At 37.9% G+C, this 17,507-nt stretch overlaps 2 protein-coding genes across 17 annotated transcripts in view; one reads left to right on the plus strand and one right to left on the minus strand.

The window, feature by feature from the left end:
* Positions 1 to 3,987, minus strand: part of PRR11 (proline rich 11) — a 29,594-nt gene extending 25,607 nt beyond the window's left edge. For 7 of the 16 annotated variants that reach the window (XM_081585095.1, XM_081585094.1, XM_081585100.1 and 4 more), the window contains exon 1: positions 3,780 to 3,945. In XM_081585095.1, the coding sequence (XP_081441221.1) occupies positions 3,780 to 3,810 (31 nt within the window). In that variant the 5' untranslated portion in view covers positions 3,811 to 3,945. Of the gene's footprint in view, positions 1 to 1,894; positions 2,050 to 3,779 lie in introns of those variants that run through there. The other 9 variants (XM_081585109.1, XM_081585102.1, XM_081585104.1 and 6 more) reach the window with 4 other exon arrangements.
* Positions 3,988 to 4,548: 561 nt separating this feature from the next.
* SKA2 (spindle and kinetochore associated complex subunit 2) overlaps positions 4,549 to 17,507 on the plus strand; it is a 31,357-nt gene continuing 18,398 nt past the window's right edge. The window contains exon 1 of the mRNA XM_081585113.1: positions 4,549 to 4,602. Coding sequence (XP_081441239.1) covers positions 4,570 to 4,602 — 33 coding nt within the window. The 5' untranslated portion in view covers positions 4,549 to 4,569. The remainder of the gene's footprint in view (positions 4,603 to 17,507) is intronic.

A 17,507-nucleotide genomic window follows, 5' to 3' on the forward strand; every position in this document is an offset into this window, starting at 1 on the left:
CAGAAAACAGTCACAAAAGTGGGTAATGTTGCCTTTGGGCAAATGGGAACCAAGATTATAGACAGAGGACTCAGAGGACTACCACTTCTTGTTTGTTTCTTTCTAATAAGCCTTGAAGTTGTATTGGACAGTTAACCTTTGGCATATACTATCAGCTGGAAAAATACCACCCTTCTGAAAATGGCTCATCTCTTTCTAGCCATTTCCTGGTGGTTGTTCCAGTGTCTATGCATTCAGATTTCTAAAGAATTCTACATATTCCAATGTATATCATTTGGGAAATTATTTTTTAATGAAAAAAATCTAGGAATGAAATAATATTTTCTCTTATCTCTTCTATATGTGTGTGTCCTTGGCCCTGGGTCATTATTACTATCTAATAGCCTTCTAATTAAATATAGTAATTGACACAAGTAGAGAATTAAAAGAATATGTCTTATCTGTTAGGATAGAAAGATGCAGTTTGAGATATTTTCTAGATTAACATTATATTAAAAAATAATCATAGCGCTTCCAAAATTAAAAGATAATGAATTCTCACCTCAAATAGGACAGAGGATTCAGCAAGCTAAGGTTTCTTTTACTATCACTGCTTTATTAAAAGCTTTAGATATTCTATAGAGGATAACTGTTCAATTAATAGATATATAGCAATCTTTCTCTAGATGAGACATGTACTGTCCCCTTTCCAAAAGAGTAATGAGGCTTACAAATTCTTTTTGATACATTAGGTGGGATTCCAACTGCTAACACTAGATAGAAACTCATTCTTTCATGATGACTCAAAGCATTTTTCTTATTTTTTTAAATTGAAAAATACACTTCCATTTTACTCACTTTGCTTTGAAAATAATTTAAGGCCAATTAAAAACAAAAAACCTGTACCACAACATGATAAAAAAAAAGTGAGGAAATAAGAATATTCCATTATAGAATAGACTATATTAAAAAAGCATTCATATACATGAATCAGAAATATTTCTCTAAGTCATCCTGTCCCGTCTCCTTACCATCACTCTTCTTTCTGTCTTCTGCCTTCAGTTGACATCACTGTTTTTCCCTGGGGTCTCCCTTGTTTTTGTTTTTTGATATAGTCTATTTTGCCCTACTCTTTTTTTTGTCTGTACTGGGTCTTTGTTGCTGCATAGGCTTTTCTCTAGTTACAGAGAGCAGCGGCTACTCTTGAGTTGTTTGTGAGGGCTTCTCACTGCGGTGGCTTCTCTTGTTGCAGAGCACAGTTTCTAGGCACATGGGCTTCAGTGGCTGTAGCACATGGGCTCAGTAGTTGCTGCTCCCAGGCTCTAGAGCACAGGCTCAACAGTTGGGGTGCACGGACTCAGTTGCTCCTTGGCATGTGGGTTCTTCCCAATTAGAGACTGAACCCGTGTCTCCTGCATTGGCAGGTGCATTCTCTACCACTGAGCCACCTGGGAAGCCCTCCTCTAGTCTTAACTGAAAAATTTCAAACCTTGAGAAAATTTATAAGAATAGCATAATTAACATTCATATCACTCACATAGATTCACCATTGTTATTGGTTAGCTATTTCTCTTTATAGGGGTAAATGTGTAATGTATCATGTATACTATACAATATATATATAACCACGTGCATATGTGCTAAGCCGCTTCAGTTGTGTCCAACTCTTTTCAACCCTACGAACTGTAGCCTGCCAGGCGTCTCTGTCCATGGGATTGTGCAGGCAAGAATATTGGAGTGGGTTGCCATGCCCTCTTCCAGGAGATGTTCCTGACCCAGGGATCAAACTTGCTTCTCTTATGTTTCCTGCATTGGCAGGCAGGTTCTTTACCACTAGTGCCACCTGGGAAGCCCCATCTAACCATGTATTTATATATAGTTTATGTAATTTTTATATATTATATTACACACATACCTCTATACAGAAAAACAACAGTTGTTGTACCTAGGTGCATGATACATGACTGTTTATGATCCACTAGGTACTGTGGTAGGTAGGGGATACAATTGTGAGGAAGACCAACATAGCCTGTCCTTATGGAATGTTTACTGGATGTTTACATCATCTCTTTTGTGCCTCTGTAGCACTCCTTTTTACATACCCTTATTGTGACATTTATTACATAGTGTTGTAGTTTTTGCTTACACGTTTGTCACCCCACTGGACTGTGAGATATTTCAAGGGTAGGATAAATTTTATTCATCTCTTTCCTCAGGATTTAAAGTATAGCAGGCATTAAGTAATGTCTCATTCAATAAATGAATGGAAGAAATCATTCCTGCTAAGTGTTATCTAGCAAGTGTTCTCTATTTTGATTAAGAATATACTTTAATACAATTCTGAAAAATCTCCTGGTGAAGGAGATTTTTAGTTCTTCAAATCATACCACACCTTCATATGGTTAAAGGATGTGTCCAACAGTATTTGCAGTACAAAGATGGAATCAATAGTAGAGAGAGAATTACACTCTTCCATAAGAGCTGCTGCTGCTGCTGCTAAGTCACTTCAGTCATGTCGGACTCTGTGCGACCCCACAGACGGCAGCCCACCAGGCTCGCTGTCCCTGGGATTTTCCAGGCAAGAGTACTGGAGTGGGGTGCCATTGCCTTCTCTGTCACAAGAGCAGGCACTGCTATTAAAACTCCACACTGTGATACAAAAAAAAGCTTTTGGTCTGGGGGTACTTTTAAAGCATGGCAGCAATGGAAATTGAAATCAAGTCCTATGTCTAATTTATAATGAAAACGAATGCCCGTTTTTTCGTTCTTTTTCTTGTTTCTCTTTTGGTCTAGCCCAACAATAAATAATGAAAGTCACGTTCCTTGAGGCACAACTTTTAGATAAATACCCCTGTTAATCTGCTGTTCTGAATTATCTTCCAGGGTAAAATGACTTTTACAGATTGCATTGATACAGACCGCAGGGACCACAGACCACTGGATTAAAGACCCTTAGACTGCAGACAATTAAGATGATTAATCTCAGCTCCTTTGTTCTTCCCCTTAAAAAACCCAGAACTCAGAGACCAAGTTGGAGTCAATCTGAGACTTGTCTCCCACCTTCTTGCTTGGCTCCCTACAATAAAACCCTTATTTTGAGGCAAACTCCCTCAGTCAGAGTTTGGCTTTCTGTGCTGCAGACACAGGAACCCTTCGTTAGGTTTAAAAATGACAATTGCGTTTCTTTAACATCTTCCTGAAACACATTTTAAAGGAAAAATGTGTTTACACTCCCACAAACAACTTCTGGTCAATCACTTTCCATTATCAGTTCAACTGATTCCTCTTGAGAATCCACAGGGCTATTTTTGGTACTTGCTTATATTTAAATTTACATTTTATGTTGTGCAGCATCGCTATTTGTTAGCTCCAGTCTTGTTTTTCTAAAGAGGCTGCGGCTCCCTAAAGCTTAGCCCAGCACAATACCAGGCACATAGAAAACAGGACATACTTTGAAAGCCGATACTCTCACAGAACATAGCACGATATTAAGATTATATCGAGGAACACCGTATTACTCCTTGTCAAAAAATGTATTTTCTCAAAGTGCATAGGAATCGGGGGTCTTGTTAAAATGTATATTCTGATTCGTAGGTCTGGGTGGAGCCAGATAATCTGCATTTTAAATAAGAACCCAAGTGATGCACATGCAGTTGGTCCGCGAACCACATTTTGAGCAGCAAATACATGCACAGGAATGTGCAAAAGGAAGGCGGATACTTTGCTCCAAAGCATATTTTTGCAGAGCATTAATTAAATATAACTATGGTTAGAGCCGAGCCAGGCGGAGCACTTCTTACCCAGCCTTAACCCTCCTCTTTTCCGATTCATCTCCTCTCCGAGTCCAGCCAAAGTTCCCTCCTCTGCAAACCGTTACGAACGCCAGCAGCAACAGACCTAGCTGCAGGAGAAGCGAGCCCAGGTAATGTAGGAAGATAACCTTGCACTTACTAGTTTTAAGAATCCGGGGATACGATGGAGTCACGTCAGAAGCCTCTCCCTTGTCATAAAGGAAAATTCAAAATTAAAACCTTATCGCGGAGGGACCAATCGTAGCCTTGGTCTTTCCACAATTTGCTTTCTGTGTAGTGCCGAGAGCACAGTCTGGCTTGTGATTGGTTGAAGCAGCACGAAGCTCGGGCCAATCAGGAATGAGGCGCTTCTTGTATGAATAAGAGGAAGGCGGGAGCGAAGTGGAGGGGAAGTCAGAGAGGAAAGGCATGTCACGTCTCCTTTGCTGTTTGTGGAAGCTTTTGTGTAATTGGTTGGCTCGTCTTCCGACTGCACCAATCGCAAGCTCTCCTCTGCAGAACCCTCGCTGTGAAATTAAACGCCGAGATACTGGCGCACCCAATGGGAAAAAAAAGGTGCAGGAGCCAATCCTCCTGCGGCGTTTTGTGTCCTTGCCCAACAGAAAAAGGTGTTTCATGCGGAGGGGCGTTTCCCAGCCTCCAATGGGCGGGCGCCAGTGAAGCGGGGGGACCAATGAGAACGAGACGTTGAATGACAGCTGTCCAATAGGGACCCTCAGTGCTGGTACGGTTTGCGGCTTAAGCGCCGCCGCGGTCTGAGGAATGTCAACTATTCAACATGGAGGCGGAGGTCGATAAGCTGGAACTGATGGTGAGTGTGAAGTGAAGGAGATCTACTGGGTCGTTTATTTTTTCCCCGATGGCCTCCAAATTGGAACGCGATTTGGAGTCGCCGGAAACCCTGGGCGGAGGAGGTTGGACTAGGGCTCGAGCTCCCTCCTCCTTCACCAAAGGGAGTCGCCGCCGCCTGGTCTCTTTTTAACCGCCGCGAGGGAAGGGGTTACATCCGGGAAACTCGTGAGGGAAATGGCGGGAGATGCTGAGGGTGCTGGGCCTTTGGAATTCCTTGTTCCTTGCCCTCAGCTTTGCGGTCCTCAAGGAGCTGTGGTTGATGCAGACAGCGTTCTGTGTATTTCCATCGAAAAGACCTGACAGAAATGGTCTCTAAACGCCCCGAGAAGGGGAGAGGTCGTTCACCCTCCGAGAAAGCGGGGATAGAGGGTGGGGTGGGAAATACACCGAGAGGGGCGGAGAGAAATCCCTTTAGGGCTGAAGCGTTCACGTTCAGCCCGGAGCAGGCTGAGCAAGTCTGAGAAAGGATGCTCTACTCGCGTGCACAACTTCTTGGCGGCTGAAGAAGCTCCTAGACCAGTTTGGCCCTTCGGTGGGCGAGAGGTGTGAGCCTTGGGAATCTGAACCACGAGCTCCTTTGCTGGAAGGCGGGCGGGATTGGGATGTGGATTGCACCGGTGCTCTGGAGTTGCCTAGCTTCATTCATTGTGAACGTAGGGGGCGGGGGCGAATAATTGGAAAGGACTCCCGCTGCTGCTAGGCTTGTTCGAGGGCGCCAAACTGGAGGGCTTGTCCTAATTTTTTCTTTGGGATCCTTCTCTCACTTGTCCTCTTTATTCTCTCCCTCCCATTCGTTGACTAGTGGCTTGATCGCCCGCGCTTTTTCCTTAGTTCCCTTGTTCTGTCTACACCCCAACCCCCCACTGCATTACGAGTGTTCGGATTGGGCTGGTTTCCTTTAAAATGTGGAATTTGGAGGACGCACCCATCATTGATTGATCTCCTGTTCGTTTTTGTTGTTGTTGTTGTTGTTAAAAATAACAAAGTTTAGTAAAAAAGCCAAAATCTCCATCACAATCCGCTCCTCATGTCCCTGCCCTTCCCTGGCGTTACTCCTCAAGTATTGTTTGTACCTGTACTACCCTCCCCGAGCTCAACCTTGGGTCTCCTTAATATCCGCAACGTGTAGTGGTCTTTGAAGAAAAACTGTACGATCTTCACCCCCATTCCCACCTCCAGAAAATGCGAGACCTTGATAGATCTTATTATCGTTTTCTTCTGATGTATTAATGAATTGAAGTACCTCTAATATATTAATACAAAATCGACTTTCATTTGCTTCCAGTTGCTTCTAACGTTTTCAATTTTGGTTTTCTTTGTGGGGTGTGTGTGGAAATTGGGAAGGCGAGAACTGGCAGCAAAGAAGGTAGAATTTAATTCAGCTTTCCAAATCTGTAATAAATGAACTTTTAGTTAAAAGTTTGTTATTTTTATTGTTAACGGTCTTTAAAAAAAATCCTAGTTTTTCCCTCCATTATGAATTCCTACCTCCAGATGGATATTTCTGCCTAATTGTAAGGTGCTAAATGATACTAATTGCGCTTTTAACAGTGTTTTTCCCCTTCAGGTTGGCTTTGAATTTTGAGGTACCAATGAAGTCTTTTATGACTTTGCATTAGAGTCAATAGTCTCACAGGACATGGTTTAGGTTGAACACATTTTATTTTAAGGGGAAAACAATGACGTGTACATCTTGAAAAAAAATAGGTTTTAGAAAACTATGAGGTAGCCAGACTCTTAATTTAAACTTTTAGATGTTTGACTGATGAGGTAGTTTTTAAAAGTTCTTTTTATGAGAGAAAGAGAAGAAAGCAAGTCTTCTTGAATTCCTTTTAACTGAGTCATAACTTTTTTGCTGTTCAAATTCTGTTTCCATAATCACGGAAACAAAATTGCTTAAAAATTGTATTTGAACTATTATAGTGGTATTATTATTGCTTTGTATTGATTGGGTAGTATAAAATAGGATAGCTCATCTTTAGATTTGCCATGTGCTTTTAGAAAAAAATGTTGTATCTGTGAAATGGTTTATTTTCTAAGATTCCAAAGGTAAATGATTTCCTGTGCAATCCTCTGATTTTTGGTTTTATAATGGATTTGTTGAGGAATCAATGTTGAATATTTAATAAATGAAATAGAATACATATTATCTAACTTTGAAAAAGAAGTACTTCATTTTTTAGACAAATATCCTCATCTTTTTTTTTTTTCCCCAGGGGTTTTAACTCCTGATTCAGAAAATTAAACATTTGTTTTTAAATACCTGTTTTAAAAGCCTGACGCTTGGCTAGCAGAGTTGAAATACTCTAATAGCTGAGCTATGTGACCTAGGATTTGAGGTCAAGACACTCATGTTCCACCTGTCCTGAATTTATGTTCATTTCTTAGGCTCAATCCAACCAAGTAGCTGACCTGGATCACTTAAGGGAAGGTTGGTAAAAATAATGGAAAGTGTTTTTGCATCAATCCTCATTATTAATGGAGGAATAAGCTCATTGTAGGGTAATCTTTGTTCTTTCTTCCCTTCACTTTTTGCTTTAGTGTTATTTGTCTGGTGTCCTTCTTTTGTGATAAGGCTAGTGATTATGCACAAAAGGTAGTATAATACTATGGTATTATTCTATTTCTGGGTGGACGTCTGACTTCAGAATGGTTTCTTACCATTTAGAAGGTTAGGATGTTAATTGGCTTGAATACAAAGGAAATCTGATTCTTAAATCTCAAGAGTCTTCCCCTCCCATTATTATTTTCTCTGATTTTTCTCAGCTTGAAGGAAATCTTATATTTAAGATGTTTTAGGGGTTAACTGAAAATTTAAAACCCCCTTTCATAGCATTCAGTTAAGTAGTGCTAATAGTATCCTGTTTATGACGTATTGATTTCCTGAAAGTCTGTAAACTCTTGAGATAGGTAAATGCTTTTTGTATTGTAGTTTAGATTCCAGAGAGATAGATTTGGTTTATAGAAATTGGGAAACTTATTTTACTTTTCATTTGTTTTCTTTGGTAATCTTATTGTTTTGTGTGGCAGTTCATCAGTCTATTGCTATGGGGGCACTAACCAACACCTCTCAGCAGAAGGGAAATATTTTCACAACTTTGCTATTCTGTTAATACTGGTTCTAAAGTATTAACAACACCCATGTTAATAACTTATACAGCTTATGACTTATTTACAAAATCCCTTTCTATATCTGCGCATGTTTCAGTTTGAGTATTATTCATAGGTTAGTTTTAAAAAAAAATACCACTTTGATATTTAAATCCTAGTCTTTTTTTTTTTTAACATATTGATATAAATGTTCTTAGGTTTTAGATGTCTTCTGTCCAAAGTGGCAACCCTTCTTTGTATTCTTCTCACACTGAAGCTTCAACCGATGCAAGATGCTTTTTTGTCTTTCCTACCTATTACTGCTAACGAATGCTCTGACTTTATTGCACTACTGTACTTTACAGCTAGCAGTGCAATAGTATTGTCAAAGCATCTGAAAGCAGAACATACACCAGAATTTTGATTCTTGCCTTACATCTTTCTTCAGTGTCTGTGAGTAATTTACTGCAACCTGTGTTGGTGAAAACTCTATAACTTTATTACCAAGAGTATATGTTTTAGAAAGTAATAATTTGAAAAAATAAGTTTTCAAATAATTAAAAATTCACCACTGTAATGCATTATGAACCACATCGAGAGAATACATTTTATAGCTAACATCATTATGACTTGTCTAAACACGTAGTATTTTGTTATTTCATTCTTTCTGTTATAGATTTGCATAGGTTCTGCCTAGTCTCAGGTTTTATTAAGTTTGAAGATGAATTAGTAAGTGATGAAAACAATCTCTGTTGTATATTTCCTCCAGTAACCTGCCTCAAATCTTAATTGGTGTTAATTTTGTGTATTGTTTAGTAAATGGTTGAGTTTAAAACTTTAGAATGCATGTTTTAAGGTTCTTTTTGTAATTGTGAGATATAATAAAATGTGAATCCATCACTTCTTTTTTTGTAATCAGTTTGAGATATAATTTACATAGAGTAAAACTCAACAGTTCTAGTTGTACAATTTGATGAGTTTTGATATGTGTATAGTCATGTAACCACCACCACAGTTACGATATGCCATAAAAATTACTCTTATAACCCTTTGCAGTAAACCTCCTCCCAAACTCTCTGGGAACCACCAACCTCCAGTTTTGCCTTTCCTAGAAGTTCATAAAAATGAAATTATATACACAAAGCTTCAAGTCTTTTCTGTCTGGCTTTTTGCACTTAGCATAATGCTTTTAAGATTCACCCATATTGTATGTATGTATTAGTAGTTGCGCCATTTTTGTTGATGAGTAGCGTTCTGTTGTTTAGAATTATTTATCTGTTCACCAGATTATGCCCGTGCTGTTATTTCCAGATTTTGCCTATTATGAATAAAGTCGTTCTAAACATTATAATACAAGTCTTTTATGGACATAATGTTTTTGTTTCTGTTGGGCAGCATCATAAAAGTATGATCTTATAAGAAACTGCTAAAATCTTTTCCAAAGCTCTGTCTTAGGGTTCTAGTTTCTCCGAATCGTCACCAACGTTTAGTAATATTGTCAGCCTTCGTTTTAGCTATTCTAGTAAGTGTGTAGTCTCATTATAGTCCTAATTTGCATTTCTTTTAATGGCTAATGATGTTGAACATCTTTTCTTGTGCTTATTCGAAGTTGGTATATCTTTAGTGAATATATGTTAAAATCTTTTGCCTATTTTTAAATTGAGTTTTGTCTTTGTATTAATACAAAAGTCCTTTAATTTTATCTATTTGCTTTCTTGCTGTCTTAACAATATTGAATCTTCTGATACATGAACATTCTTCTGATACCCTTCTGATATAGGTCTTAATTAATTTCTTTTATGACCTAGTGTGATTTCTATTGGTGTTCTGTATCTTAAAAGTAGAACAAGAACAGTAATTATACAATGTGTGTTGTAAATACATTGAATTTCAGAAAAAAATTAAGCTGTTTGTTAAGCAAATAGCCTTAAAAGATGGCTAGGAGAATAGATAACAGAGGAAAGAAAGATACCTGAGATGTTAGGAATGAATGCAAGGACATTATTTGTAAGGAATGAAGAACACGATTGCTCACATAAAACCACTTTATTCTAAATTTTATTTATAAAATCTCTTTCTGAATTACCTTACCTGGCTTCAAGTATAGCTGTTTTCCTCTTCTTTGGTTTTAATTTCCTGCTATTCACTAGTGGGCCCTTAGAGCAGTGGGTAGAAGTTTGTGTTTTGTTTGTTTGTCTTGGCTATGCTGCATGGCATGTGGGACTGAACCTGTGCCCCCTGCAGTAGAAGTGCAGAGTCTTAACCACTGGACCTCCAGGGAAGTCTCAGAATTTTGTATATTTTAATAATGAAAGATATTACATGGGGAGGGACTAAAAGACAAAACTGCTAATTTGAAGACTTTTTGTCTTCCTTGGAGCAAAGTAAAAGTTTTAAAACAAACAAAAAACTTTGTTAGTCAAACATAAGCAAAGATTCATCATTAAGAATATCCCAGATACGGACTTCCCTGGTGGTCCAGAGGCAATGATTCTGCACTCTCAATGCAGGGGACCTGAGTTTGATCCCTGGGCAGGGAACTAAATCCCACATGCTGAAATTAAAGATCCTGTATACCGCAACAAAGATTGACGAATCTATGCCTTGCAACTAAGACCTGGTGCAGCCAAATGAATAAAGAAATATTTTTTTAAAAAAATATCCTAGATAAAATGTATTCTTAATTATATTTCAGAAGGTTATATTTCTAATTTATCTTAATGTATAGCATTTTAAAAGTTTAAATAAGTTAATCCTTGGTTCATTGTTTTGTTCTCATTTTTCCAAATTTTTATTTGTCTATTTGTTTATTATTGACTGTCCTGATTTTCATTGCTTTGCATGAGCTTTCTCTCTAGTTGCCGCACGTGGCGGCTTCCCACAGTTGTGGAGCATAGGGTGTGGGCTACAGTTGTTGCAGCACATGGGCTCAGTAGTTCCAGTTCTGGGAGGTACCTAACCTGGGAAAGGTTTCTTGTTAGAGGTGAGATATAATCTGAGACTGGAAGGATGAGTAGGGATTAGCCAGTGAAGGAAATGGGAAATGTTCCAGGCAAAGGAAACTGCATGTTCAAGTCCAGAGGTGCTACACATGTGGGGGAAACTGCAAGTAGTTCAGTACAGTGTTGAGATGGTTGAAATGGGGAGCAAGAGGGTTGAGATGAAGAACCAGTAAAATAAATTCTAGCTATTAAGTTGAAAACCTTCACCACACTCTATAACATTCCTAAACATCTAAAATTATTATAAATATTCATGTTCTGTAGTAATCATGAACCTGTGTTCCTTAATTTAAAAAAAAATTCCATATAAACATCTCTGGTTTTGGGTAAATTATAGGAAAATTTAGTGACTTCTGACCAAATCATATATTGATTTTTGTGTTCTATAGTCTTTATTGCCCTATTTATTTATAAGGCTTGTTCAAGGAGGATGTGTGACCTAGAGTGAAATTTTACCAGGCAACTCACAGAACTACAGTCAGGAAGAGGATCATCAACTCAGCCCAGCCTAGAGCACTTGAACCCAGTCAAGCTACAGATTCATGAGAATGAATTATTGTTGTTTTTAAGCCACTGAGTTTCAGGTTCCACAGTTTTGAAGTGTGCTGTTTTAATCTAGGCTGCCATTTGAATTTTAAAACTTATTATATTCTTTTGCCAGCATGTGGTCTCATCCATTTTTAGCAGTGTAGTCTAGTTGTGTGTTAATATTATCTCGCGAGTAAAAGAAACATTGTGTTGGACCTTAATGAGTAACCAAGGGTAAAGCATGCAAAGAGATGGTGCTGGGCAAGTTTCTCTTTCTGGTCCTAAGCTTGATGGCATTCAGGGATACCTCAATTTAGGGTTGTCAGACTTAGTCAATGAAAATACAAATTGCCTGGGAATTCCCTGGTGGGCCAGTGGTTAAGATTCCGTGCTTTCCAAATGAAACAGCTGACAAAGGATTAATTTCCAAAATGTATAAGCAGCTCATAAAACTCAATAGCAGAAAAACAAACAACCCAATCAAAAACTGGGAAAAAGACCTAAATAGACATTTCTCCAAAGAAGACATACAGATGGCTAACAAACACATGAAAAGATGCTCAACATCTCTCATTATTAGAGAAATGCAAATCAAAACTACAATGAGATATTACTTCAAACAGGTCAGAAAGGCCATCATCCAAAAGTCTACAAACAATAAATGCTGGAGAGGGTTGGAGAAAAGGGAACACTCTTGCACTGTTGGTGGGAATGTAAATTGATACAGCTACTATGGAAGACGGTATGGAGATTCCTTAAAAAACTAGGAATAAAACCACCATATGACCCAGCAATCCCACTCCTAGGCATATACCCTGAGGAAACCAAAATTAAGAGACACATGTATCCCATTGTTCATTGCAGCACTGTTTACAATAGCTAGAACATGGAATCAACCTAGATGTCCATTGACAGATGAATGGATAAAGAATTTGTGGTACATATACACAATGGAATATTACTCAGCCATAAAAAGGAATGCATTTGAGTCAGTTCTAATGAAGTGGATGGACCTAGAACCTATTTTACAGAGTGAAGTAAGTCAGAAAGAGAAAGATAAATATTATATTCTAACACATATATACGGAATCTAGAAAAATGATACTGAAGAATTTATTTGCAAGGCAGCAGTGGAGAAACAGACATAGAGAATAGACTTACTGACATGAGGAGAGGGGAGGAGAGGGTGAGATGTATGGAAAGAGTAACATGGAAACTTACATTACCATATGTAAAATAGATGGCCAATGGGAATTTGCTGTATGGCTCAGGAAACTCAAACCGGCTCTGTATCAACCTAGAGGGGTGGGATGGGGAGGGAGATGGGAGGGAAGTTCAAAAGGGGGGGATATGTGTATATCTATGGCTGATTCATGTTGAGGTTTGACAGAAAACAACAAAATTCTGTAAAGCAATTATCCTTCAATAAATAAATAAATTACAAAAAAAAAAAAAGATTCTGTGCTCTCACTACCAAGGTCCTGGATTCAATCCCTGGTTGAAAACTGAGATCCCTCCCACAAGCTGTGTGGCCAAAGAAAAAGAAAAGATGCCCAGTTAAATTTGAATTTCAAATAGGCAATAGGAAATTTTTTAGTATAGTTATGTCCAAATATTGCATGGGATGTACTTAGAAATTTTTTTTTATTATCTGAGATTCAGGTTTAACTGAGTGTCCTGTATTTTATGTATCAAACGCCCTTTCAGAATTCATTTTCATACAGTTATGAACAGAGTACATTAGATTGTCATATTTATTGGTCAAATAATTACCAGTTATGACTTCTTATACCTATTGTGTATGAGGAACTGTGCTAAGCAAAGTTGAATATATGAGCCATCAGGAGAGACACATAAATCACAAAAAATCTACATGAAGCAAGAAGCACAAGGTGCTGTGTCTGAACAAACATAATCCTTGTCTTCTATAGTCTTTTAGCCTAGTATATAGATAATTCAGACAAATAAATATATTTGTATTGGGTGAGTGGGAGGAGGTGGAAGACAACTTCAAAAGAGATTCCTCTCATTATATAAAAGCATATTTATTATGAAAACTTTCAGAAATCCAGATTTAATCTTTGTTTTACTCCCTGAGGCTTCCATTTTTTTTTTTTTTTCCATGAACTCAGGTAAGCTTTAAAAGGGAAGGGACAATTTACGACTACAATTTACTAGAAGTTGTCACGGATGTAGACGACAAACTTATGGTTACCAGGGGCTAAGGGTAGAGGGAAGCAATAAGTTGAGAGATTGGGATTGTCATATACACGCTATAATATATAAAATAGATAACTAATAAGAATTTGCTGTATAGCACAGGGAACTCTACTCAATACTTTGTAATGGCCTAGATGGGAAAAGAATCTAAAAAAAAAAGTGAATATATGTATAACTGATTCACTTTGCTGTACACCTGAAACTACCGTAACACTGTAAATCAGCTATACTTATGATAAAAGTTTTTAAAAAGGGACTTTGTAAATCAAAGTTAAAAAGAAAAGGAAGGGACAGTTATCTTGCTTTTTATGTGTTGAGGCAATATGCTTAGCATTTGGATCTCAAAAGCAATCACTTTTTTTTTAATAAAAAAAGCAGATTATCTCTTGGAACTTACATACATACTGTACTCAGCCCCTCAGCCCCAATCTTTAGGAGTTCACAGGTTCAGTTTAGTTGGCAATCTACTTTGTTGCCTTGTCGTTGACACTAAAATGAGCTACATTTTTACAGTGACAGTTTTTCATTTTTTTATCTTTAGGCTATGGATCCTTAAAGGAGCTTCATCTCACCAGAATACTGTAGACAGATACATAAAACTGCCAAATATCAAGTGGGGATTTATAGAACCTTGCCCCAATAAGATCATGGGATATCTGCTATTCAGAGGTTGAAGTGATTTGAAATTAAATGATGAAACTTCATTAATCTTGCAACCTTTTATACAGATTGTGTAAGAATTGCTACCAAAGATGTATTCCCTCAAGATTATACTAAGTTTCTGTCATAGGTATTTACATTATTCTAATTGTGGTCTGCAATTTAGGAATGTACCTGTTTGGTCATATTTGATGACATTCTGACTTTATATTTGAAGACAGTATATCATGAATATTTGATATATACATATTAAATAATATTATAGCCCATTACACAATATTATTCTCTATATATTACATATAGATATATATTTAAGACATCACCGACTCGATGGACATGAGTTTGAGTAAGCTCCGGGATTTGGTGATGGACAGGGAAGCCTGGCATGCTGCAGTCCATGGGATCGCAGAGAGTCAGACACGACTGAGCGACTGAACTGAACTGAAGAGCATGCTATTTACCAGGCACTGCTAGAGAGTAGTGATTTTTAAAAATAACAGTGAGGCAACTTCCAGGTAGACAGTGGTTAAGAATCTGCCTTCCAATGCAGGAGACGCAGGTTCCATCCCTGGTCAGGGAACTAAGATCCTACATGCCATGGGACAACTAAGCATCCTGTCCACAACAACCAGAGAAGCCCACAAGCTCTAGAACCCTTGTGCCACAGGGAAGACCCAGAGCAGCCAAAGTAAAACAACATAAAGTGATTTATGAAAAACATAAATTACCAAAAAAAAAGAGCAGTGAAATTCATTGTGGCTGCAGTGTAAAATGTGAAGTTTCAGTGAGAAAATTTAAATTTTTAAAAATTTTATTGGAGTATTTATTGATTTACAATGTTGCATTAGTTTCCCCTGTACAGCAAAGTGAATCAGTTATACATTACATATGGAGAGAATGTTAATATTTTGTGAAGAATCATACTAAGAGTTGAAACTAATTTCATAGGCATTGAGAAACTAATGATCTTTAAGTGAAGAATGACAGTATGCAGCATGTGAATGCGCGCATGTTTAGTCACTCCATCGTGTCCAACTCTTTGTGTCTGCAAGGACTCTAGCCAGCCTCCTCTGTCCACAGGATTTTCCAGGCAAGAATAATGGAGTGGGTTGCCACTGCCTCCTCCGGGGAATCTTCCTAATACAGGGATCCAACCCTGCGGCTTCTGCCTTGGCAGGCGGATTCTTTACCACTGAGCTGTTACACTTAAAAAGATAGTTATTATACGTGTAATACATATTCATTGATATTTAATCAGAAGACAGATATGCAAAAGGAGAGAAAGACCCAACAATTCCATGACTATTAAGACTACGTTGTAGGGGCTTCTTTGGTGATCCTGTGGTTAAGAATCCACAGGGGACTCCGGTTTGATCCCTGGTCTGGGAAGATTCCGCATGCCGAGGAGCAGCTAAGCCTGTGTGCCACAACTTCTGAGCCCACGTGCTACAACTACTGAAGCCTGTGTGCCTAGAGCCTGTGCTCCTCAGCAAGAGAAGCCACCGCAATGAGAAGCCAGCACCCTGCAAGGAAGGGTAGTCCCTGCTTGCCTCAACTAGAGAAAGCCCACGTACAACAATAAAAGACCCGCCATATCCAGACAATAAATAATTTTAAAAAATGACTATGTTGTATATTCTATATTCTGTTGTAGGTATATTTTTTTTAACTTTTTTCTAAACCACGTTCATTCTATATATTATGAAAATCTGTTCCTTGTAGTCCAGTATATGTCCATAGCACAGTTAACATAAATAACCTAAGATCCTGAAAACTTTAAAAAAAAGTTCAATAGACTACTTTAACTGATAAAATCAGCCTTATGTGTACTACCCTCATAATTGTCCCATAAAAGCCTGCAGATTAGGAACTGATGAGCCTGAAACTTCACGCTTTCTTCTGCTTTGATGTTGTTATTTGCCTGAAACAACATGTCTGTAACTGGGTGTGTGTGCATGTTGCTGCTTCTCTGTTTCAGACAAGCATAGACATGTGTTTGTTCTGTCTGGAAGAGACTGGATAATAGCTCTCTAGCAGAAACATACAACAAAACAATTGTGATTGTGTAGACATTAGAAGTGGCCCTCAACTTGTTAAGAGCTTGAAATATTTCTTCTTAAAACTGGCTTTAGAGGGTGGTTGGATTCCCAGGCTATTCTTTCAAGTGAGTGAACTTTAATCTGTTCCCTTTTGTCATTGAACATTAGTCTGTATGTTAAAAACTCGGGATATAAAAGTGGAAAGACAAGGGTCTTGCCAGCAAGAGACTTGAAATCAAATGGGGACACTACCATGCAAACAAATGATTGTAATATAAGACATGAAATGAGAAGCCTCAGCCATGAAAAGAAAAATGAAAGTAGATAAAGGTGTTTCTAAATCTATTGGAGAGAGGGGAATGTAAGGAAAGGCATGCTTTAAGTAGATTCTTTGGTTGATAATACAGCTAACCTAGATCTAGGAGTATTAAGATACCTAATTCTCCCTTAAAACATGTCTAAGGAAAATGTATTTCTAAGCTTAGCTACCGAGTCCAGAACATACCTCTACTAACTCCTCTCATCACAGGCAGGACCCTTCGTTTTCCTGTGTTTTGATGCTGTTGAGACAGGCTTTCTCACAAGAGGATGTGTTTGGAGCTGGTCCTTCTGAAAGGGAGCATTATTGTGGCAGTGGGAATCCTGTGGGTTGTTTGTAAAGAGGAAATATTTTTTAAACTGTACTGCAATTATATCCTGCTGTCAAATATTTTAGTGGTATGTAATACAGTGTGCCTTTTACCTAAAGCCTTAAGCTGGACATAAAAACCAGTACTACAGAATGTTACATACTTGTGAAATACGGGGCATGCTCTTAAAATTATTTCCTAAATTGTTCTTTTTCTCATTCGTATGGTTTCTTCTGTACAACCACAGTCTGTTTCCAAGGATATCCAATTGTCAGGATGCAATTTGGTTGTCTTTGGGGCTTTAACATTGATTTCCATGGACTTTTCCCAGCTAAATTGCCTGTTTTTATTTACCACTTTTGGGATTGATATAAAACTTTTCCCATTACTGAGTTAGAGGAAAACTGAATATGAAATATGAATGTCTTGGGCTTTAAAAAAATTCATGTTTTATTTTAAATATTCTAATATACCTAAAAATAAGACAGATAGCTAAAACTAATTAACTAGCAACTACACTGTTTTTCAAGGCTTCCCAGAAGCTAATTTATAACTGAGGAGGGTTGTGAGTGAAGTTCAGCAATATCATTTTGTTCTATTAATCAGACACTAATGAGTTTTGGATGCTGTCATAATTGGTTAGTAAATTTCCTACAGTGTAACTGAATATTTTCCTGTTTATTACCAGATCCTAGA

Source organism: Giraffa tippelskirchi, chromosome 3 (genome assembly GCF_054371585.1).
Source record: "Giraffa tippelskirchi isolate mGirTip1 chromosome 3, T2T-mGirTip1v1.2.pri, whole genome shotgun sequence".
NCBI lineage: Eukaryota > Metazoa > Chordata > Mammalia > Artiodactyla > Giraffidae > Giraffa > Giraffa tippelskirchi.